This window comes from Oxyura jamaicensis, chromosome 6 (genome assembly GCF_011077185.1).
Source record: "Oxyura jamaicensis isolate SHBP4307 breed ruddy duck chromosome 6, BPBGC_Ojam_1.0, whole genome shotgun sequence".
Taxonomy (NCBI): Eukaryota; Metazoa; Chordata; class Aves; order Anseriformes; family Anatidae; genus Oxyura; species Oxyura jamaicensis.
In genome coordinates, this window is record NC_048898.1 from 5,329,322 (window position 1) to 5,348,243 (window position 18,922).

The 18,922-nt window shown below is 37.5% G+C and overlaps 1 protein-coding gene across 3 annotated transcripts in view; it reads right to left on the reverse strand.

Moving 5' to 3' along the window:
* Positions 1 to 409: 409 nt before the first annotated feature.
* Positions 410 to 18,922, reverse strand: part of REEP3 (receptor accessory protein 3) — a 38,918-nt gene continuing 20,405 nt past the window's right edge. For all 3 annotated transcript variants that reach the window (XM_035329926.1, XM_035329927.1, XM_035329928.1), the window contains exons 3-8: positions 17,068 to 17,144; positions 16,443 to 16,563; positions 15,069 to 15,182; positions 8,110 to 8,257; positions 5,145 to 5,296; positions 410 to 4,399 (exon numbers count right to left, since the gene is read on the reverse strand). In XM_035329926.1, the coding sequence (XP_035185817.1) occupies positions 4,343 to 4,399; positions 5,145 to 5,296; positions 8,110 to 8,257; positions 15,069 to 15,182; positions 16,443 to 16,563; positions 17,068 to 17,144 (669 nt within the window). In that variant the 3' untranslated portion in view covers positions 410 to 4,342. The remainder of the gene's footprint in view (positions 4,400 to 5,144; positions 5,297 to 8,109; positions 8,258 to 15,068; positions 15,183 to 16,442; positions 16,564 to 17,067; positions 17,145 to 18,922) is intronic.

Sequence of the window (18,922 nt, forward strand, 5' to 3'; positions counted from 1 at the left end):
ACAAAGTCTGGTTTTTGGCACAAGCACAATAATGCTGCATGAAAAAAAGCTAGCAGAGAAAAAGTTTTAAAAGCTTTAATTAAAAAAAAAAAAATCCAACACTTCCATAGGAAGCCATACTCTTTGGGGAGATTCAGCATCTGATTTTGACTTTACTCTGAGAAGAACATATAATGAAAATACTTAATGCTACTGCATTTTGAAGTCGCCTTTAGCAGGGTAAATTCAATTTAAGTCTAAAACAGCATCAGGCTCCATGGCAAAACCTCAAGGACAGTTTAGTCATACTTCAAACACTTTTAAAAGTCTCCTCAAAGTTTAGATAAGCTGTTTCAGTACAGGAATCATAATAATAAAATACAAATTACAGAGTGACTAGTTTGTAAATCATAATTCAGGTAATGAAATATCCACTGCATCCTGCTCAAAGCAGCATTTATTAAAGACAGCATCAAGATAAGTCAATGCATAATGAAATTTTCCCTCCTACAAATATGTAAACAAATTGACAGCAAGGTATTATTACAATATAAAAAGTAAAGCTTACATTGCATTTTTTAAAGCTACTAACTTCAGTCTCAGTGTAGACAGTCTCTGGTCCGTAGCATTTAAAAATATGAGTTCTTGAAAAACGTTGAAGTATTGCCTTTGCGCACACGTGTTTTTGTAGAAAAATACTTTAAAATACCAACTTCCCATTAATAAAACCAACACCAAAATAAAATGAATTTTTTGTTATTAACAATGTGTTAAATACATCTAGCACTTACTCCACTGTTCTGCTTAACCAAATTATCTTGTGTTCATTTTAAAATTCATTATAATCTGCAAAAAATATCTTGGTTAATATTCAGTTACTTACACATAGCTAAGCAATTAGCATTAAGTAGCTAATATTGGCAATTACCTTGTAATCAGAGTCCAGCCTAAGTTTATATGCAACCGAGGCCATCAATTTATACCTCATCTCAAACTGCGTATTTTAACATGTACAGTAGTCTCTTGCTAAGAGGTCTGAGTCAGTTGAGATATATTTTGGAAATACTCCAAAACTTTACAAGAAATATGTATTCCATTGTAAACTACCTTTAATACCTATGTAAGTTTTTCTTTAACTATACTAGCATTTATTGGTAGCAGTCAGTCAATTCTCAGGAAACGCTTTGTGAGATTATTTGATGTGAACAGGTAGTTGAAATTCCAAAATCAAAAAGGTTGTTAAATCAAATTTTCATGTCTTAACTTTTTTCCAAGAAGTTTACTGGCAAAAGCTAGAGGGATGACCTTTGCAGTTGCTAAGGCAAAAAAAGTTTGAAAATTCTCTGTACACAAAGTTTAAGATAGTGTAACATTTGAAAACCAGACTACCCTAAATTTAACACGCAGAGAGAAGTATGTATCATTTGGATGAAGGCTAATTATGCCATTGTGCCCTGTCAAGCATCAGCTGACAATGAACAGCAAGGAAAAGAAAATCTAAGATAACAATAGTGAAGCAGTTTCAGGATGAATTCAAAGATCAAAAACAAGCTGGGGGGTGAGAGAGGGAGACACTTTACAGTAAGGTATTAGAAAAAAAATAGCTAGGAAAACACTGGATAATTTATCACTTAAGACAGTATCTGCAAGAACACATATTTACATGCAAACAGTCATTACTATGAATAATAGTGCCAGCATTCCTATTCCCATGCATATTTCAGGAAAGGGGAGAGTTTATTTAGCCTGTCACCACTTAATTAGCAAGTTACATTTGTCAGAGGTTACAGCCTTAAGTACATATCATTGCATAAAGCAACTTACTGACCATGAGCTTTCTAGAGCCTAAACTCCTACTCAGATGTCTTCTAGCCTTGGAAGCATGAAAGGAATCCAACCCTAGAAACAGGATCTATGTGAACTTGAAACAGAAACTAGAATTCTTAAAGAATTCTTTCCCAGCTCTTTCACGCAGGATTCTCATTTGTAAAGCAATGACAATTTTATTGCCATGCTTACTAATTGAAAAAACATTATGAGTTAGAGCAAGATGTGGCACCAAGTGCTCAAGGAAGATGCTCAACTGGAGAATAACATTTAGAGATTTGACTCATTGTCCAGGTTATTCTAATTTTCGAGGAAGGGCAAGATGCAAATACAAAAGCCTGTTTCCTCTAACATCTTACATACCATAACACACAGACAGACTTTTCCTGCTTGGGTGTTTCCTCCATTCAGGGAAGCAAATGAGAATTGCCAACAATTGTGGGGCAGAAGCAATGAACCACACTCTTTCTGTGCACTGCCCTCCACTCCTCGCACCCTAGGAAACAGCTACTCATAAAAGCTAAATCACAAATTGCCATTTGGGTTACAGGACAGGATTTATGCACTATACTCATTTGGGAGAGAGCAGGCTTCCTGTCATCTGCAAGATGAAATGATGTCTTCGAGTAAAGCAAAACAAACTTTGGCCTTCTGATCCCATATGGAATGTTGCAACTTCTTACTAAAGCATTTACCTTCCATGGAGATGCTAAAAGCACCGTGCTATCTGTATCATTACTTCTGTCCAAGGCTTTACATTTTGCTTATAAATGCTTACAATCACAATGCCAATACAGACCAGCTGCATTTTTATCCATCAAATTCAAACCCCGGCCCAAAGAAATCTGCGGAAGACTACTTCAAATGGCAGTCTATATTAACAGGCCATGAAGTGCCCACCAGCAGCAAACCTGCTATGGCTGTAACAATAAAAAGCAAACACTGCAGCAGACCCTTAAGAAAACGTTTAAAAGCACTGCAGTAGACTTGCAGGTGACTGTCATACCTGGGAGAAAGTTTAAAGATTGGAGTTTGAGATTCGAGGATAGGAGGGATGACACATTCTCCTCTACAGAAAATTAACACCATCTTTACCCATGCCAAGTAATAAACAACTATCTACAAAAAGTGGATTTGTCTTGCCAAAATCCACGGTAGAAAGCTAAAATCAGCCTACTTCTCAGAATTACAAAAAATGGAACCAACAGGAACCTCAAAAGGTTATTTTGACAAGTCCCTGCCTTGAATGACATTCCAAAATTAATCTGTGCAAACAGTCATGCCATGGACACTAGGTTATAACATGGCTGAGTAAATGAGCTAGACTTTCAGAAAAAGCTATTAGTATGTAAATATTTTAGTAATAACTTTAGCAATAAAATACTATGCTGCCAAATTTAGAATCCACATGATAAGAAATATACACATATACGTAATCTAAATATATATATATATTCTTATAGAAATGCAGAGCAAAACCAAACCAGGGCCTGAATAATCTATCATATGTGCCACCACGACAGTATGACTTATATTACAGTTGATGGGCTGCTCAGATCCCTGAGGTCTATCACCAGAATTGCTACAAGATTTATTTACCACAATTTTAACCTAAAACTGACAAATCATGTTACATCTTATCAGCTGAAGGGGGAAGAAAAAAAAGAAAAAAAAACAAAAACAAAAAAAACAGGCAGATAACCCTGCAGCCCTGTAAGACACAGAAAGGCACCTGATTATATTGTTAAGTGTTAGTTTGCAATTATCTACAGCATCCTAACTGTACTTAAGCAATCAAGTTATAAAAAGACCATGAACTACAGAATTGCTGGCATTCAAAAGATAAGTCTAATCTACCTAAGAACTAACTAAAATGACATGTGCAGCTGTAAATCAGTAAGTGTGCAAAACTACCCAGTTTTGCATAAAGTGCTAAACGTACCCCCATTTTGCACCTGTTAGCATTATACAAGTTCGTTAAGCTTGGAAATATGATGTGAGAAGATGACCTTAAGGATATTCCCTGCCTATCTCACCTTTCCTTCTCCTTCCCCATATCATCTACTGTCCTTTAAACTACGTTTTTAACTACACATAGGCCTTTTCAGGAACTGTAGTTCAGAAGAGTATTTCAAGTATACCTGTCTTTCCATGTAAACTAAAGGACACTATGGGTTTGACTTCCGCAAGTTCCAAACACTTACAGCTTCTGCTAATTCACTTGGACTTGTAATTATTTCAGTCTGCTCAGTACCTCTAGAAAAAGTCAAGCTGTTTCCTGTTACTCGTTTAACTCTTATTTAAGAAGTGATGAAATTCATCCTATAGCTTCTCCAGATTAAAGTCTAAACAACAAGCAATTACAGAAAAGCAGAGTAATACATTATCCAATCATTTAGGCTCACAAAACCAAGTCCTACCATATCTATTCATATATACCCATTATATGAATCATACACAGATCTTTAACACTTGAAGTACTGAATTCAAGTTATTATAATACAGCAGTTTGACTTGCAGGCATTGTGCAATAAACTTAGAAGTACACGGTGGGTCTCTTCTTTACTCTGTATTTCAGTGATCCATACCGTATCTGAGGGGAAAAAAAAATAGAACTTAAAAGAGTTAAGGTCACTTCAGACAGAAATATTTACCTTTCCACTACTCCAAAATAATAAGTGTCATTAAGCATGCTTTGGGCACTCCACAGAGTCAGGGAGATGCCTCTGACTGAATGATAGACACTTTCAATGGAATCGGGCAAGAAGCTGTTCCCAGAGTTGTCCCCCAAACTTTATGAGATTCCATATATTCATTTATCCTGAAGCATCCTTAAGTTTGTGACACATGCAAATACAAAGCACTTTGAATCCCACATACAAATCTTCTCTTTGTGGGTTACAAGTCAAAGCAGGCCATATGTCTATGCCAACTAATAATTGGGAATTATCATCTTCAACCATTAAAACAGCAGATGCTTAATATGCACAATCAAGACACTCCACTGCAGGTGACAACACCGTTATCTACACTGCTTTCAAGGTAGGCCATTCCTGGAACTTGGGATTGGTGGTGTCAGCACTAAGATTCCCAGCATCCCTTTTCCCTTGCGCAGTTAATTTCATTCCTGAATAACTTGATTAAGCACCCCGAAATACAAAAGCTTCAAACCTAGATATTGTTACCACACACGTTTCCTTCTCCATTTCACATTCTATAACCCAGTTACCATTGATAAACCCTCTAAGATTAAGATAAAAGTTAAATTCTAACATTATTAAAAATGTCAAGGTACCTCTTTAAAAGTAAACTCAATGCTTAAGAAAAATTATACTTGCCTCTTTACGGCCTTTAATAGTTTTCACAGATTTCATGCTCTGCGTTCTTCGAAGGCCTCTCTGAGCAAACATTTCATCCTCGGAATGCGTCCCCTCCACCTCTTCATCTGTTTTATCATCTCCAGGATTTTTTTCCATTGGAATTTTGTAACCTTTAAAAAGCAGTTGCATAAAAACTTTAATAAGAAGTACCCGTAACTTTTCTACTTCTAAGAAAGCCTTACACACATCCATCTAAAGGATATGCCACTCTTCCTCATGCTTCAAACCAACAAGGCATCTAGCGATCTTGCAGGAGCAGCACATGCTGCCATTTGTGAGAAACAAGCCAGTTCATTCCATGGGTACATAATGCAGCAGTCCCTTAACTTTATACCTCAAGTCCCTAAACCACTTTATACCTTTCACAATCTATGTTGCATTTTAAACTTAACTTTATATGTTTACTTGGTTATTCCTTCCTTCAGTGTTTGTTTTACTATCTCATGGTGAAGAACAAACCAGAAGGTTTCCAGCTGCCCAGTTTATTGTCCTCCTCCCTCCTCATTGCCACTCCCATTACAAGTTCTATCCTGGTTTTCCATTCTCAGTGGACTCCCCCCAGAAGAACAGATTTGCTGATGTATCTTAGCAGGAACCATGAAGTTTCATGTTTCCTTAGAAGAAATGTTTAATTTTTGCAATTTGGGATTAATACAAAAGACTCAGTTCAGGCTCAGTTCAAAGCAGCCTTCAAAATAAGGAAAGAATTCTGAGTCTCATCTTACTTCTCACTTAGACATCACTTACACATCTCTTAACTGTGCTTTTTGATTTTGTTTGAGTGACCTGTCTTTAACCCAAAAAGAGACATTAAGATGAAAAGTGACAAGCCTAAAAATAAAAGTAAGAACATTATGTTCTTCATGATTTACTTCTCAGTTCTACCTAAAGTTGATCAATACCAAATAACTTTTCTTCAACCAGCCTTCTTGTCCCTCCTCAAACAAATCCTCATCTTCAATACCAAATCCTAATTTTCAATACCAAAGTTCATTTTAGACAGATGCAATGTGAGTTATTAAGGGTTGCTTAAATCCTGCAAAACTAGGACCAAGGTTATTAACAAACATTTTCACTAGAGGGAGCAAACTGCTTAAAAACGTGCTGGAAAGATCCTTAGGGTCTAAAAGCCAAGACTCCTCATCATAGACATAAAAAGCTCCCAAATGTAACCTGGTCCCCCAGAAAGCTCTACTTTCGAAGGCCATCCCAGAACCTACAAGATGGAACACCTAGGGACATCTTTTAGACACTAAACCCAATTTTATTCATAACCAATAACCATTTCATCTTAAAACAAAGTTTCTTTAAGCAGGTTTTCTTTTCTTTTGGTCACTCCATTTTTTCCTGAACTTAGGATCAAGCTTACCTAGCTCCACAGCTACCCACAGCAGAGTTGCCCCCCTGCCATTCTAGAGGCTATCTGTCACTGCCTCCAGTACATTTTCAGTTAATCTTTTCTTAAAGATGGAAGCTTTCAATCATATCTGTTACTTAGTTATTTACTCGGGATGTTTGCAGTGGCATGAATACTTACCTGTAATTGTAACACCCCATCTGATTCATCAAAATGACATTGGCCTTTTTCACAATAGCCACCCCATGATCCAAGTCCTTCTACAAATGGGTCTTTTCAACTGGCTTGTACAGGAACACAAAAATAACTTTCTGCTACATAGCATTTCCAATTCCACCAGTTGTTTATTTTTAATCCCTAATTTAAAGAAGAAGCCTCAAGGAAAACTGGAAAGGTATAAATTAGATTTCGGTCCAGGAGTAGAAATAGTTAAAATTAAAGTATAAGAAAATATTTTGACATGTGAGATTGAATGTCACAGTCAGTGATTATTTACACAGTATAACCTGTACTTGAGTAGTTTTTACTGAAAATTGAATTTTCAGCACTTTCAAGCTGCTTCAGAGAAATAACTAATGGTCTCTTACTGAGGAATAAATAGCTCATGCACAACAGCTGCAGTGACATCATCCCTAACGCAACTCTTGGTGAATTCAAGGGCTTTTACCCTGGCCAGTACTTTACACTGGCTTGCACAGGATACCTTCTGGGCTCAATTAGCAATTCAGCACAGAGTCATTCAGGTCGCCATTTATTCCTCAAGAAACACTGAGCTACCATGTGATTCCTAAAATGCGTTGTAGTCCACAGCCACCACTTCTCCCCAAAACAGAGAGGTGGGAAGAAAGGACAAACTTAGCTCTGTTCTACTTCCTTTTGGCCATCTCCATATTTGTTTTGTGAGAAATATCAACCACTTTACGTTGTACCCTCTCCATTTAAGAGGGTACAGTTGACAGTCTTCCACAGAAGTTTTTCTTCAAGCAGCACAGGCTCAAGAAAACCTCTGCAAAAGCATGTTGGTCACTGCACACCATCTTTTGAGTGTCAATGTGCATTAGTATGTTATGGCAATTTCATGCCTTCATTATTCCTATCACCACATGAGATTTTACATTTTGACCCAACAATGACTGCAGACCTGCTGAATTCACTGCCATTCATTTTCTCTTCCTATTTATGGAATTCCATAAATTTTAACGTTTAACTTTTTGTCCATTTGTCACAGAAATAATACACACTTTTTTTGTCGCTGTTACTTCCAGTTACGTGTTACTTTGGCAAATTGTTTTTGCTAACTGACAGAGATAGGAGAAATTACTAAACTGTCAGTGGCTGCAAAAATAATGCACGGGGGGAGGGGGGGCAGAGTGCGCCATCTGTTAACATTGCAATATGTCTTACTCAAGCCAATTCCATTCAAATATTCAAGAATTCTTTCTTTTTTTTTTTTTTTTTTTTTTTTCCCATTTCTAAATGGGCTAAACTGTTCTTTCTGATTTTTGTCTTCCATGTATTGTTTATTAGCTAGAAAACAGAATTCCTTTATTTTAGATGGATACTTACCTGGAGGTTCATTTGCAGAGGCTCTGGTTTTCTTTTTTGTTTCTGGTAATGTCTGATAGGGCCTCTGTCCTACTGGCTCATCTCCTTGTATAGTAGTCAAATCATGCATACTGAAACTTCTCAGTTTCTCAGTTATCGCACCCTGACTCTGAAATACAACAACAGTATCTTTGAAAACAAAGCAGAGGTTTTAATTTTGATGTTAAAGTTGGCTTGATGATGGTTAACTCCATGTTTCCTTGTCACACTACAAAATTCACTGAACATAAGCATGCAATAAGTTTACATTTCCTTTAAGGATTGCTTTTACCCAAGTGTAACTGTATGCGAATTCTAGCAGAAAATGTTACAGATAAGCTAGCTGTTTCATTACAAATGTCTCATTTCACTCCTTTACTCTGAACAAATAAAGGCTTTTTGGGTGAGGGGAATTGTTTGAAAGAACAAAAACCACCAGAAGTACTCAATTTACTTCAAACGTGATATTTCTCTAGCAGTGTTAGGTAGCATGACAGTGCCTTTAACACTTCCATTTTAAGAAGTGCTGTTGAAGATAAAGATTTCTGATATTTTCTATTTTACTCTCCATAGATTTTAATGTGCATAGGAAAAAAAAAAAAAGGTTTAAAATACACTCTGAAACAGTAACTCAAGTAACTGAGAAACTGGCAGCACTACAAAAGCTCTAGGTCACAGAAACCTGAAACCACAAACCAAAGAGCTCCTGCCTGGACTACAGGCTAGTAGGTTCTCTTACTGGTGCCTCTTTACTTACATAATACTAACCCAACATCCAATTCTACATTCAAGGATAGCTTAACACATTTGAGCATTACTATTTCTTCTAATTGTTTCTGTTAACATCTTTTCTACATGGGAGATAAAGAAAGTTCCCCTTTGGAAAGGAAGGTCATCAAGCAGCTCTTTCATCTTACATCATATGATCTTATTATAGCATTAAAGATTAATTTAAGCATGTAAGCAACTGAGACAGACACATTACTTAGTATCATGTTAAAACATTTGATTCTTGGGCATATGAAGCCAAAAAAAAAAAAAAAAAACAACCACAATTTCAGAGGATGGTTGACCAACCTGTGCATGAATCCCACCTTGGGCAAGATTTTATTTTGTTCTTGCCAATCAAGATTTTGAGTAGAAATCCTCATTTGAGTGCTGTTAGGCATCAGTAGCAGGTATTTGGATACAGTTCCACACACCTTTCTCAGCAAAGCATAAAGCAGTTCTTGCAACACTGGCCCCAGCTATTTGTTCCCACTCTCATGCCAACAACTGTTTGCAGACCATAGGCCAGTACGTTAAATTGTTTCATGTTAAAAATAACCATGTAAAGTGAAGAGAGTGCAGCGATACTCCTCAAACTGGCACGGCCACCAAAGCTTAGGGGGGAGGCGGGAGGGGGTAAGGATGTGGCTGAAACCTGATATTTGTTTTCTAACAACTACTCACTAGTACAACATGTAAAACTAAGTGCCCTACGCATGCAAGAATAATCTAATTTAATTCTTACGACACCATTCATACCCCACAATTAAACAATAAAAGAAAGGGGCTTTTATGAGGGAAGCAGAAGCCTGTGCTTTTTTTTTCTCCTCTTTCTACTGCCAGTTCTCAAGAACACAGCTACAGCTTGCCTGTAAGTTAAAATGTACCACTGAGAAGTCGCTATAGGGTCTGTGTATAAATTACATACTCTAAAGTTATTTTTATTTCCTAAAAGGAAATATTTAAGGCAGGTCTGTCACTACAACAGGAATCCTGCCCTTCCACTGCTCCAGTTCTTGTATCAGGAAGTATTTGCACAGTAAACTGACTCACAAGCTGTGTTTGAGGGCTGACAAGCAGCTGCAAGGATACTAGAGAAACAGAGAGACAGGACTGCTTCTTTTGACAGCAACAACAGCCTTCAGTATCTGCTGTAACACACACGCCAGTTGATCAGCGTGTCCATTGCCTGACCAGATGCAACTCGGCTCCAGACTCGATCACTGAACATTGATGAATGCATGAAATGAACCCACTCAGTTCTCAGCAGAAGCTGTATGAATTCAGCATGACTCTGCTCACTTTAAATCTGGCCAGAATCTACTGTAACATCAGGACAAAGCCTTGATTTGGCCCTAAGTAGAAGTATAGGAAGACACACCTGCTTAAAAGTTGCACAGTGAGTTCACTCAGCATGCCACGTACTACAGGACAAGCATTTTGAAATCATATAGGGTAATGCAATTAAGATTATAGTAATTAACATGCTAAGAAGAATTCAAATTACAAGCCTGTATTTCTTATTCTGCATTGGAGATGCAGAGGACTAGATACTAACTGTGAACATTCAACCTTATTTTTCAATGCATATTTGGATACAGAATTGTTTTTCAAAGTGGAAGAAAGGTCAACCAATGTGCCCTAAACTAACAATGCGCAAGCACTAAGAACTTTGGAAGGATATCAGGGAAAAATAAGAGATGCAGCGAAAGTGCCTGAGTTACAAGAGGAATGGGGGCTGCAGAGCCACCACTGTGCTGCAGTCACACTCACACTATGCCATCTTCAGCAGATACTTCCTACAGGCCCACCAGTCTCCTTCTGCCAGGAAGCAGTTTCTATCTCACGCCTAGCAAGGTCCACTCCAGCCAAATCAAGATCAGTTTAATATCACCACACAAAAAGGACAAATTTCAAGGGGAAAGGGTGTGGGAGTGTGCACTGTTGTGCTATGTTCTTTATGTTTGTTTTTTGGACTGTTGTGCTGTGTTCTTTAATAAATGCTGATACAGCTCTTAAGTTGTAAGAAGATTCTTCCACCCTCCATGCACAAAAGGAACATTCTTGTCTAGAATTTTATTATGCTAAGACCTTTGATATCTTGCTTAGAAAGTTCAGATAATTACTGGCCACAGGAGTCCAGTCACACGCAGGGAATCTCCTGCCTCCAGTGCTCATTTTCACAGCTTTTTTTTTTTCTCTTGAATGTTGAAGAGATTAAGTGTGAAGCTTGTGTAGACTTAAAATGCAGGTCATAAAAAATGAGTCTGCTTATTTATTCCTAAAACATACTAAGCCTTCTTCAGAGACCACATTCATTACTGGTGATGCATCTGAAGCACTAATTAAAGTTGCAGTGGGTTTCTAAATCCAGTTTTTGATAAAGATAGCCTACTAAAGGGACCGCTTTCTGAGACGACTTGGATTCTAGCAAGCTATTAGTATGTAGTCACAGCAGCTGACCCTCATCTATGAAATGCCCTTCTCAACTTTGCTATTAGACATGTATTTTTATAATCTATATGCTCAGCCCAGGGAAGTTGCTGTAAACAGACACCACACAGTATGTCGGCCTCGGGGACTATTTTTTGTTGTTTAAATTGGACTTGTGCTCCCTCAGTGGTCAGGATCACTGAACAAAGCTTCTTGGCTTCATGGGACGAGTGCTGGATGGCCTCTGCATTCACAGAGCTGCTTGGAGTGCCGTGGCTGCAAAGCTGTGGGGTGCAGCACCCACATTCCCAGTTTTTTTCTCCCCCCCCCCCGATCCGGGCTGACATGGACTTCTGTTCCCTCTCAACCTGCAGAGGGACTCCTGGCCCACCACTGACCTCTGCAGTGTGCCAGGGAGTCCCAGCAGGGAAGAGTGATGAAAGTGGGATCGCTGGAGAGCTGAGTTGCTAATAGTGATGGTGGCTGCATGCCACAGCTGGCTACAGGGTACCTTCCTCTGTCACGCACTACGTGGGAAGGAGAGGAAGCTTGAGCAAGGCTATTAAAACAGCATTAAAACAGCAAAGAGGTAGCAGATTCAGGATGACTAAGAGTCATGCAGAAATACAGCCATCAAAATAAGAATTATTTTCAAATAATTTATACATGGACAATATTTGTGTGACCTTTTTAGGAAGTACAGTATGTTTCAGAGCATAATGAGTAGCCATCCTGCTGGTGGTGATAGAAAAAACAGTCCTCCCTAGTAGCCTGCAAAGTCAGAATTTATGTGTTGGCAGAAATTGCAGTGTACAGTTAAGCTGCATCTCTGAAGATCTGGAAAGCAGATGCATCAAAATACAAGACATATTGGTGGAACTGAGTATTGTGACAATTTCCAAAAACCCCTATAAAACTGAGCTGGAAGAGCTCCAACAGCTTTCATATCATTAAATGCATCTTGCTGCTGATTCTTTCGTACCTCGATTTTTTTCTTAATTAGTACACAATAAAAAGTTAGTCTAGAGTGTGCTTCATCTTTAAGTACCCTGAAATCCAGATTTTTCGAAGATTTTTATTCTAAAATTAACATGACAGTAACACAATTTACTTTTCTAATGTATACTATTTAGCAAGTTTTGAAACACTGAATTTCAGCTGGTGTAGATTAACCAATACATTAAGGAAAAAGTAGCTTTACGATCAAATTATGTTGTCTGGACACAAACTTTATGTGAACAGGGGCTAACTAGCAGCAGCTAAAAATATCAGTATAGGAATGTAAAGTCTAAGCCACAGCTCCTGCCAATTACATTTCAACTTTACAGCTGAGCACTCTTGAATCTATGTCAAATTTCAGTAGACTGACCTGTCTGCTTCAGCCTTCCCGACATAGCCAACTAGCCTTTCAATGCTAATCCCATCTTCCTTTGTCAGCCCTTGGAGAAGCCAGTCTTTCCCACTTTTGTTCTTGAAAATATTCCAGATTTTCTAAGCGATTTTACTGACATCCAGGCAAATTTACTCAAGTCAGAAAATATAGAGGTCTTAGCGTCATTTACTTGAACACTTCAGTGAGCAGAGAATTTCTTTGGACCTCTTCTTATCTTTAACCTCCTACATTCTCTACTCCTAATTTGAGATCCAATGTGTCAGAATAAGCATGCTTGCTCTATAAAAAAGAAGTGATAATGAATGTTTCTCCTTCCCATCAAGACTGATCCCACTAATAGCATTCCATTCCTGAAATACTATAGCATGCTCCACCAGCTCATGCTGAAGGGATAATCTTTTCACCTGCTGGAGGCAGCAGTCAACTCTGAAAAACAGGGAACAAAAATCAAGAACGTGCATTGTCTCCATTTGCTTGCATGGAGCAGTCACTCTCAGCTTTTTGGAATGAGAAACCGAAGAGAGGTTTAACATGCCAAAATAAAGATTTTCAGAGAGTCTCTTCTTTCAGTGTTTAAATCACGTCTATTTTAGGTCTCTGGTATTGTAGTAGTTGTTTTGCCCAAGCATCTCATCTGCACCGAAATAATTCTGTACAAATATTCATGAGCATGTTAAGCAAGTTTTAAGAAAATAGAGCAGGCATCCTGCCCGTCACAGCTGAATAGCTAAAAAATCCAAACTTGGATGACATTTCGGCAAAAGTTACTCATACTTCAGAAGAACTGGGAGGAGATATTTGCATTATTTATTTTACGGTGTATCTGTAGCACTAAAAGAATTAACAAGGACATATCCAACCTTAGCCTGCCAGACAGACATGGGGAAAACATAGAGCCTAAGTATCATTATAGTACATACCATAGTAAGTTATGATTGCTGTTTGGCAGACATTTTACCTTTTTAGCATTTTAAATAGCATAGTTCTTAAAAATTTCCCCCAGAGTACTTTGAAGTTGGTTTTGCTATTATTTTTGTTTGCTTTTAAATAACCTACTTTCACTCTGGATACTTTCATTCCTCTAGAGGTATACTCTATTTCATTCTACATTACTTCATGCCTCAAGGTAACGCTAACAATTTGAATAACAAAAAAAGGAGCCAGCGATCAAATTGAATCACGTTTTCAGTATATCAGGCTCATTGTGCCTATATTTTAAAACAATGATTTTTTTAAACTACCATCCACATGCATCTTTAAAAAGAGAGAAAATGAACAGAAGATACGCGGGACTTTCTCCACATCTTTTTGAAATAGTATTTGAAAATGCATTTTTTAAAAGTGAGTTTGATTAACTAAGTTTACGTATAAGCACAGAAATTTAAGTTAAATACTGGCTCCATTTCCTTAACTGTCACAGCTTGGGATCTCTACAGTGCTTTCTGCTATCTACTAACAGTTTTCAGTCCTGTTACTACTAACACAGCAGTTCCATTTATTCACTAGAGGAAAATAATCCTGATCGTCTTGAGACTATTATTCAGCTAGGATATACATATCTTACTTTCCACACTTTTGTGTTTTGTTTTAATTGAGTATTAGGGAGGATACCCAAACACTTCTATGATTCTGTGATATACACTGCCAAAAAGTCATCATGCTAGTCAGTTCTACTCCCTGCTGTTGGGCCACAAGTTGCTCAGAAGCTTACTTAAGCACTTACTTTGTTTTCTTAGACCCAGAACCCTTTGAAATTCAACTGAATGTTATGAGTTTTGTACAAACTTGGATCTATAACAACCACAATTTACTTCATGATTTAATGGAAATTAGACAACAAAGCAAGAGTATGCTAAGCAGTAATATGCGAGTTTATGCTTAGTGCATTAATTTACTAATTCAATCAGCTAGTTGCAAACAAGTTAATTGTGTCAAGATAACTTATCTGTGGTAATCTATCATGCCTTATTTCATATATGCAGTTACCTCAAGTTGATTGGAGAAAAACAGCAGAAAGAAGCCAGAAATCCTTTAAACAGTTTATCAACAAGAAAGCACAATGGAGACAGAAAAGAAACAATGGTCATCTTTACCAAAAGCCTGCATAGAAAATTGCATGCTATCTTCTGAATTACAGTAATCTGATCCCCATCATTGAAAAAACAACTACAAGCCATCTTAGACATAGTATGAGAACTACAGTGCTGCAGCCCTTACATTGTGTTCCAGGTTTTCAACACATTTGCAGAATTCATCTTTTTATTCAGGAACGTCAAATCCTCAGTACCGCCACACTGTTCAGTAAGTATGTCAAGGACAAAAGCAATTAACGTAAGCAGAAAGTTACCTTTACAGCTGCTGTCACTGCAGCAGTTGCTGCCAAATTCAACCCTTGCCTTCCAAAATTCACCATGGTCTCATAGCCTCTTTCTTTGGCTTGTACGATGTACTCATCAATCTCCTAAAGCAAAACATACTTAAGTATTAAAGGATCGTTTGTATAGGAGGCATATTACCCACACAGTATTATTTTTCATCAATATGGGAATACAGAAGAGATCCTCAAAGAAATATTTAATGAAACAATTACTCTTGCCTTTGTATACTAATCTTACATTCACTTAAACTCTCTCGTTCTAAAAAGGATTAAGTCTATTCAAACAAGAAGATAAAACAGATTACTTTTGTCCAACTCAGAAACATTGCAGCTATGTAACAAGTTCCTTTCACAGAGTAAGCTTAAATTGCCAGACAAATGTTGTTCAAGAAAAAAAAAAAAAAAGTTTCAGAGGCCAGAACTTTGACACAGTTAAGTATCAAGGACAATACAGACATGACACTTCTCTTTAGCTGTGGTAAATGCCTGGAGTTAGAGATAAAAACTTCAACGCAATTCACAATAGCTAGCAAACTACAGAGAAAAATCCGTTGAGCTTATGAAGTTGGAAACTGTTTGCAATTCAACCTTCAGACGGTCAAGATGACATTATTGTTCCAATCAGTAGCAATTGTGTCAGCTACCTGTTTTACCTAATATTGGTCAAGCCCTGCACTAACCCTTCTTAATAAATACTCTGTTCTGTACTGTGAGGTTTATCAGCAGTAGTCTTCACACCTTTGCTAATTGCTCTTTCTACATACACAATACTGAAAGAGAACTATGCAGATTTGTCATCCTTTGGCTAAAGCTAACTATCCTGTAACCATTCTCTGTTTGGCTATTTTCTGTTGCAGATTGGTCCTCCCTTAAACTTCAGTGAAAAGCCTCTCATCGCATCCTTTCACTTTGCTCACCAAAGTCACCAACATCATTCATCCTGCGAAGTTATATTACTTTGGTATGCTTGAAAAAAATGGTGATGTGAAGAGTTGTTGCTAAAACTGTACTCCTGCTTCTGCATAGTACTGTACTCCTGCTTACTGCACGTGCTCTTCCCATAGAAACATTTAACTGCATCACTTCCACTCAGCTGGGCTCTCCAATGTGCACTGGGTAGATCAGGGAACACTATGTTGTTGCCTCGTGTCAATAGAAAGTCACAGACTGCTCATCCAAGTCAAACAGAGGCATATATATGGACATTCATATGCACTTTTCTAGTCCAAGTTCCCGCTGCCCTGCAAGCCAGTAACACGCTGATCTTTTATCTAGCAATGCTTAGCATTTCAGCATATGGTATTGGCATATTAGGCATTAAAAATATGAGAAGTTATTTCTTACCCTTTCCTTAGAAGAAAGAAGAGGGTGCAGAAATTTTCTGTAGATTAAACTCGCCCCTCTAGTATATGGGGAAAGAAGCCAAATAACAAAAGCTATCTTCAGCTCATAATACAGTGGAAACCTAAAGGCAAGCCAGAAGCTGCATGAAATCAACACTAGGAATAAGATGACGTGCTAATTAAATCAACAAGAAGAAATCTCTTCAAAAAACCATTAGATATTAATATAAAGGATTCTTCACATACATTAAGTTATATTAAATAAATTAAACAAGTTAGACCTATGGATTTAGTTTATGAAATATACCGTCATCTGCAAAACATGGAAAAATATCTGCTTTGCATTACACAACCATAAGAGTAATCATAGTCTATATTTCTAAGTTTGCTTCCCCTCCTCAGCTTTTTCAGCAAAGGTAGAAATTCTGTAGTCACTACTTCAAGCAACAGCATGCAGCAAGCTTGGAAACAGATGTTATTCTTCATACACACACTGAAATCTTCTACTGAGGAAAAAAAAAGCTGTCTACAAGTATGACTTCTTTATAAAGTTACAGCAGTACAAATCAAAGAACATACGAAACAAATATAGTTACATCCAGAATTCATAAAAAGCAGGCTCTTACCAAGAGACTGTTAAGTCTGTTATTGTCTCAGTAACTGTATAAAGAGCAAACACAATCCAATACATCATCCAGCGAACCTGAAAATTAAAACACTATCATCAGTAAGAGTTTTTATTTCACCTTTACATAGAATGCACAATGCACTTTACAGTCCATTAGTTCAAAGATGTCAAAGCAAGAATTTCAACAGCGTCTTGGTCTGCATCAAGTTGATTTCAAGAGAAATCACAGAAAGGTCCTAAGGGTTTTCTGTTCCTAGGAACTGGTGGCAGCATCAATGAGCTGAGTGAAATGCCTGGATCTCCAGGGTCACAGCCTCAACCAGGATGGCTTCACAGATTTGATTCCACTGCTAGAAAGCTTTAACGATGACAGCAAAACATTGTAAAGAGCCAGTAGATTATCATAAGCATGAAGTGCAACTCCCAGTGTAGCACTAAAGCATATTTCACTCTTCAACATTTATCCATGTGTTTCTAGAACACACAAACACACACACACACACGTGTCAGTAACTCAGATAGCCCTTGCTTTCACTTTACCATATCCATTATCCAGCTACTTCATCTGTATTTTGAAATTAGGTTCTACATGTGTGCTTGGCATTATGGTGCTGACACTGGAACAAAGCAAGACAAAAGCATTTTCATGGAACTTTAATTCTATTCACATGCCAAGAACCACAAAATTCTTGTTCACAAAAGAATTTACATCTAGGCATCTTAATGCTTCAGGGTTTTTTTTATTTGTTGGGGGGTGCTTTTTTATTTAAGGACTATACATCACTATTTCAAAATCAGACAATGCTCTTAAAAACAGAGCATTAAAACTTGCATTTTAATAGCCACTTGATAAATCTCTTACTTTCTTGAACATTTGTTCAAATCTTGTTTTCTAAACTGACCACGTATTTCAGAATAAATATTATAGTAATTCTGTGCATTTGTCTTTGCTAAAGTATCAGTGGCCAAAACAAAGTATTTCCAAAATACATCAGTGCAAACCACTACTGCCTGTTCAGTTGTTACTAACTGAACACCCACACCTTCTTTAAATTCTAATGTTATCTATGCTTAAAACAAATGAAAAAGGAAAAAGCAAAAAGGATTACAAAAAAGTAACTCCTGCTAACAGATGCAGTACCTTACTTTCTTTTGCTCTATACAGATTGCTAACTCTTCTGGTACACCCACAAAGTATTAACCACCACATTTGCAAGATACTAGTTCAAGTCTTAAATTCGTGTTACCCATTTGACATAGCAATATACACAGACATACTTCCCCCACAGAGGATGTGGCTTGGATTTAATCTATACTTCTAAGACTTTTTTTTGTGTGTGTGGTGAACTTAAGTCCAAACCTAACACTTCACTCCTGCTTATTTCACAGCTGTGCATTAAGCTTTAAAACTACTTCCTTTGTCACAGGACCCACTTATCTTAAATAGTTTTCTGCATTTCAATTTGAAAAGAAACTCAGTCATGTGATGACATTCTTCATTTCAATCTCTCAGAGGATTTAGATATTTCAGGCTTGAATAAGCTAAGACAGAAGTACACAACAGCTGAAGTCATCTCTGACAGGCCATGTGACATTTAGACTGGTGACCCTCCTATGAACCAGAGTCAACACCTGAAATAAAAATAGTTAACAACCACCCTTGCCCCATCATCTTAAACATGCAAAACTGCATGCTTAAAATGCCCTGAAATACTGACCTTTTCAACATGTTCTACCCAAGGTATTAAATCTTTAATCTATTCACCCAATTATGAACAACATTGGAAGTGGAGTTTCTCTGGGGATGCTACGAACAGTAACAAACACAGCAGAAGGGCATGAGACATCTGCCA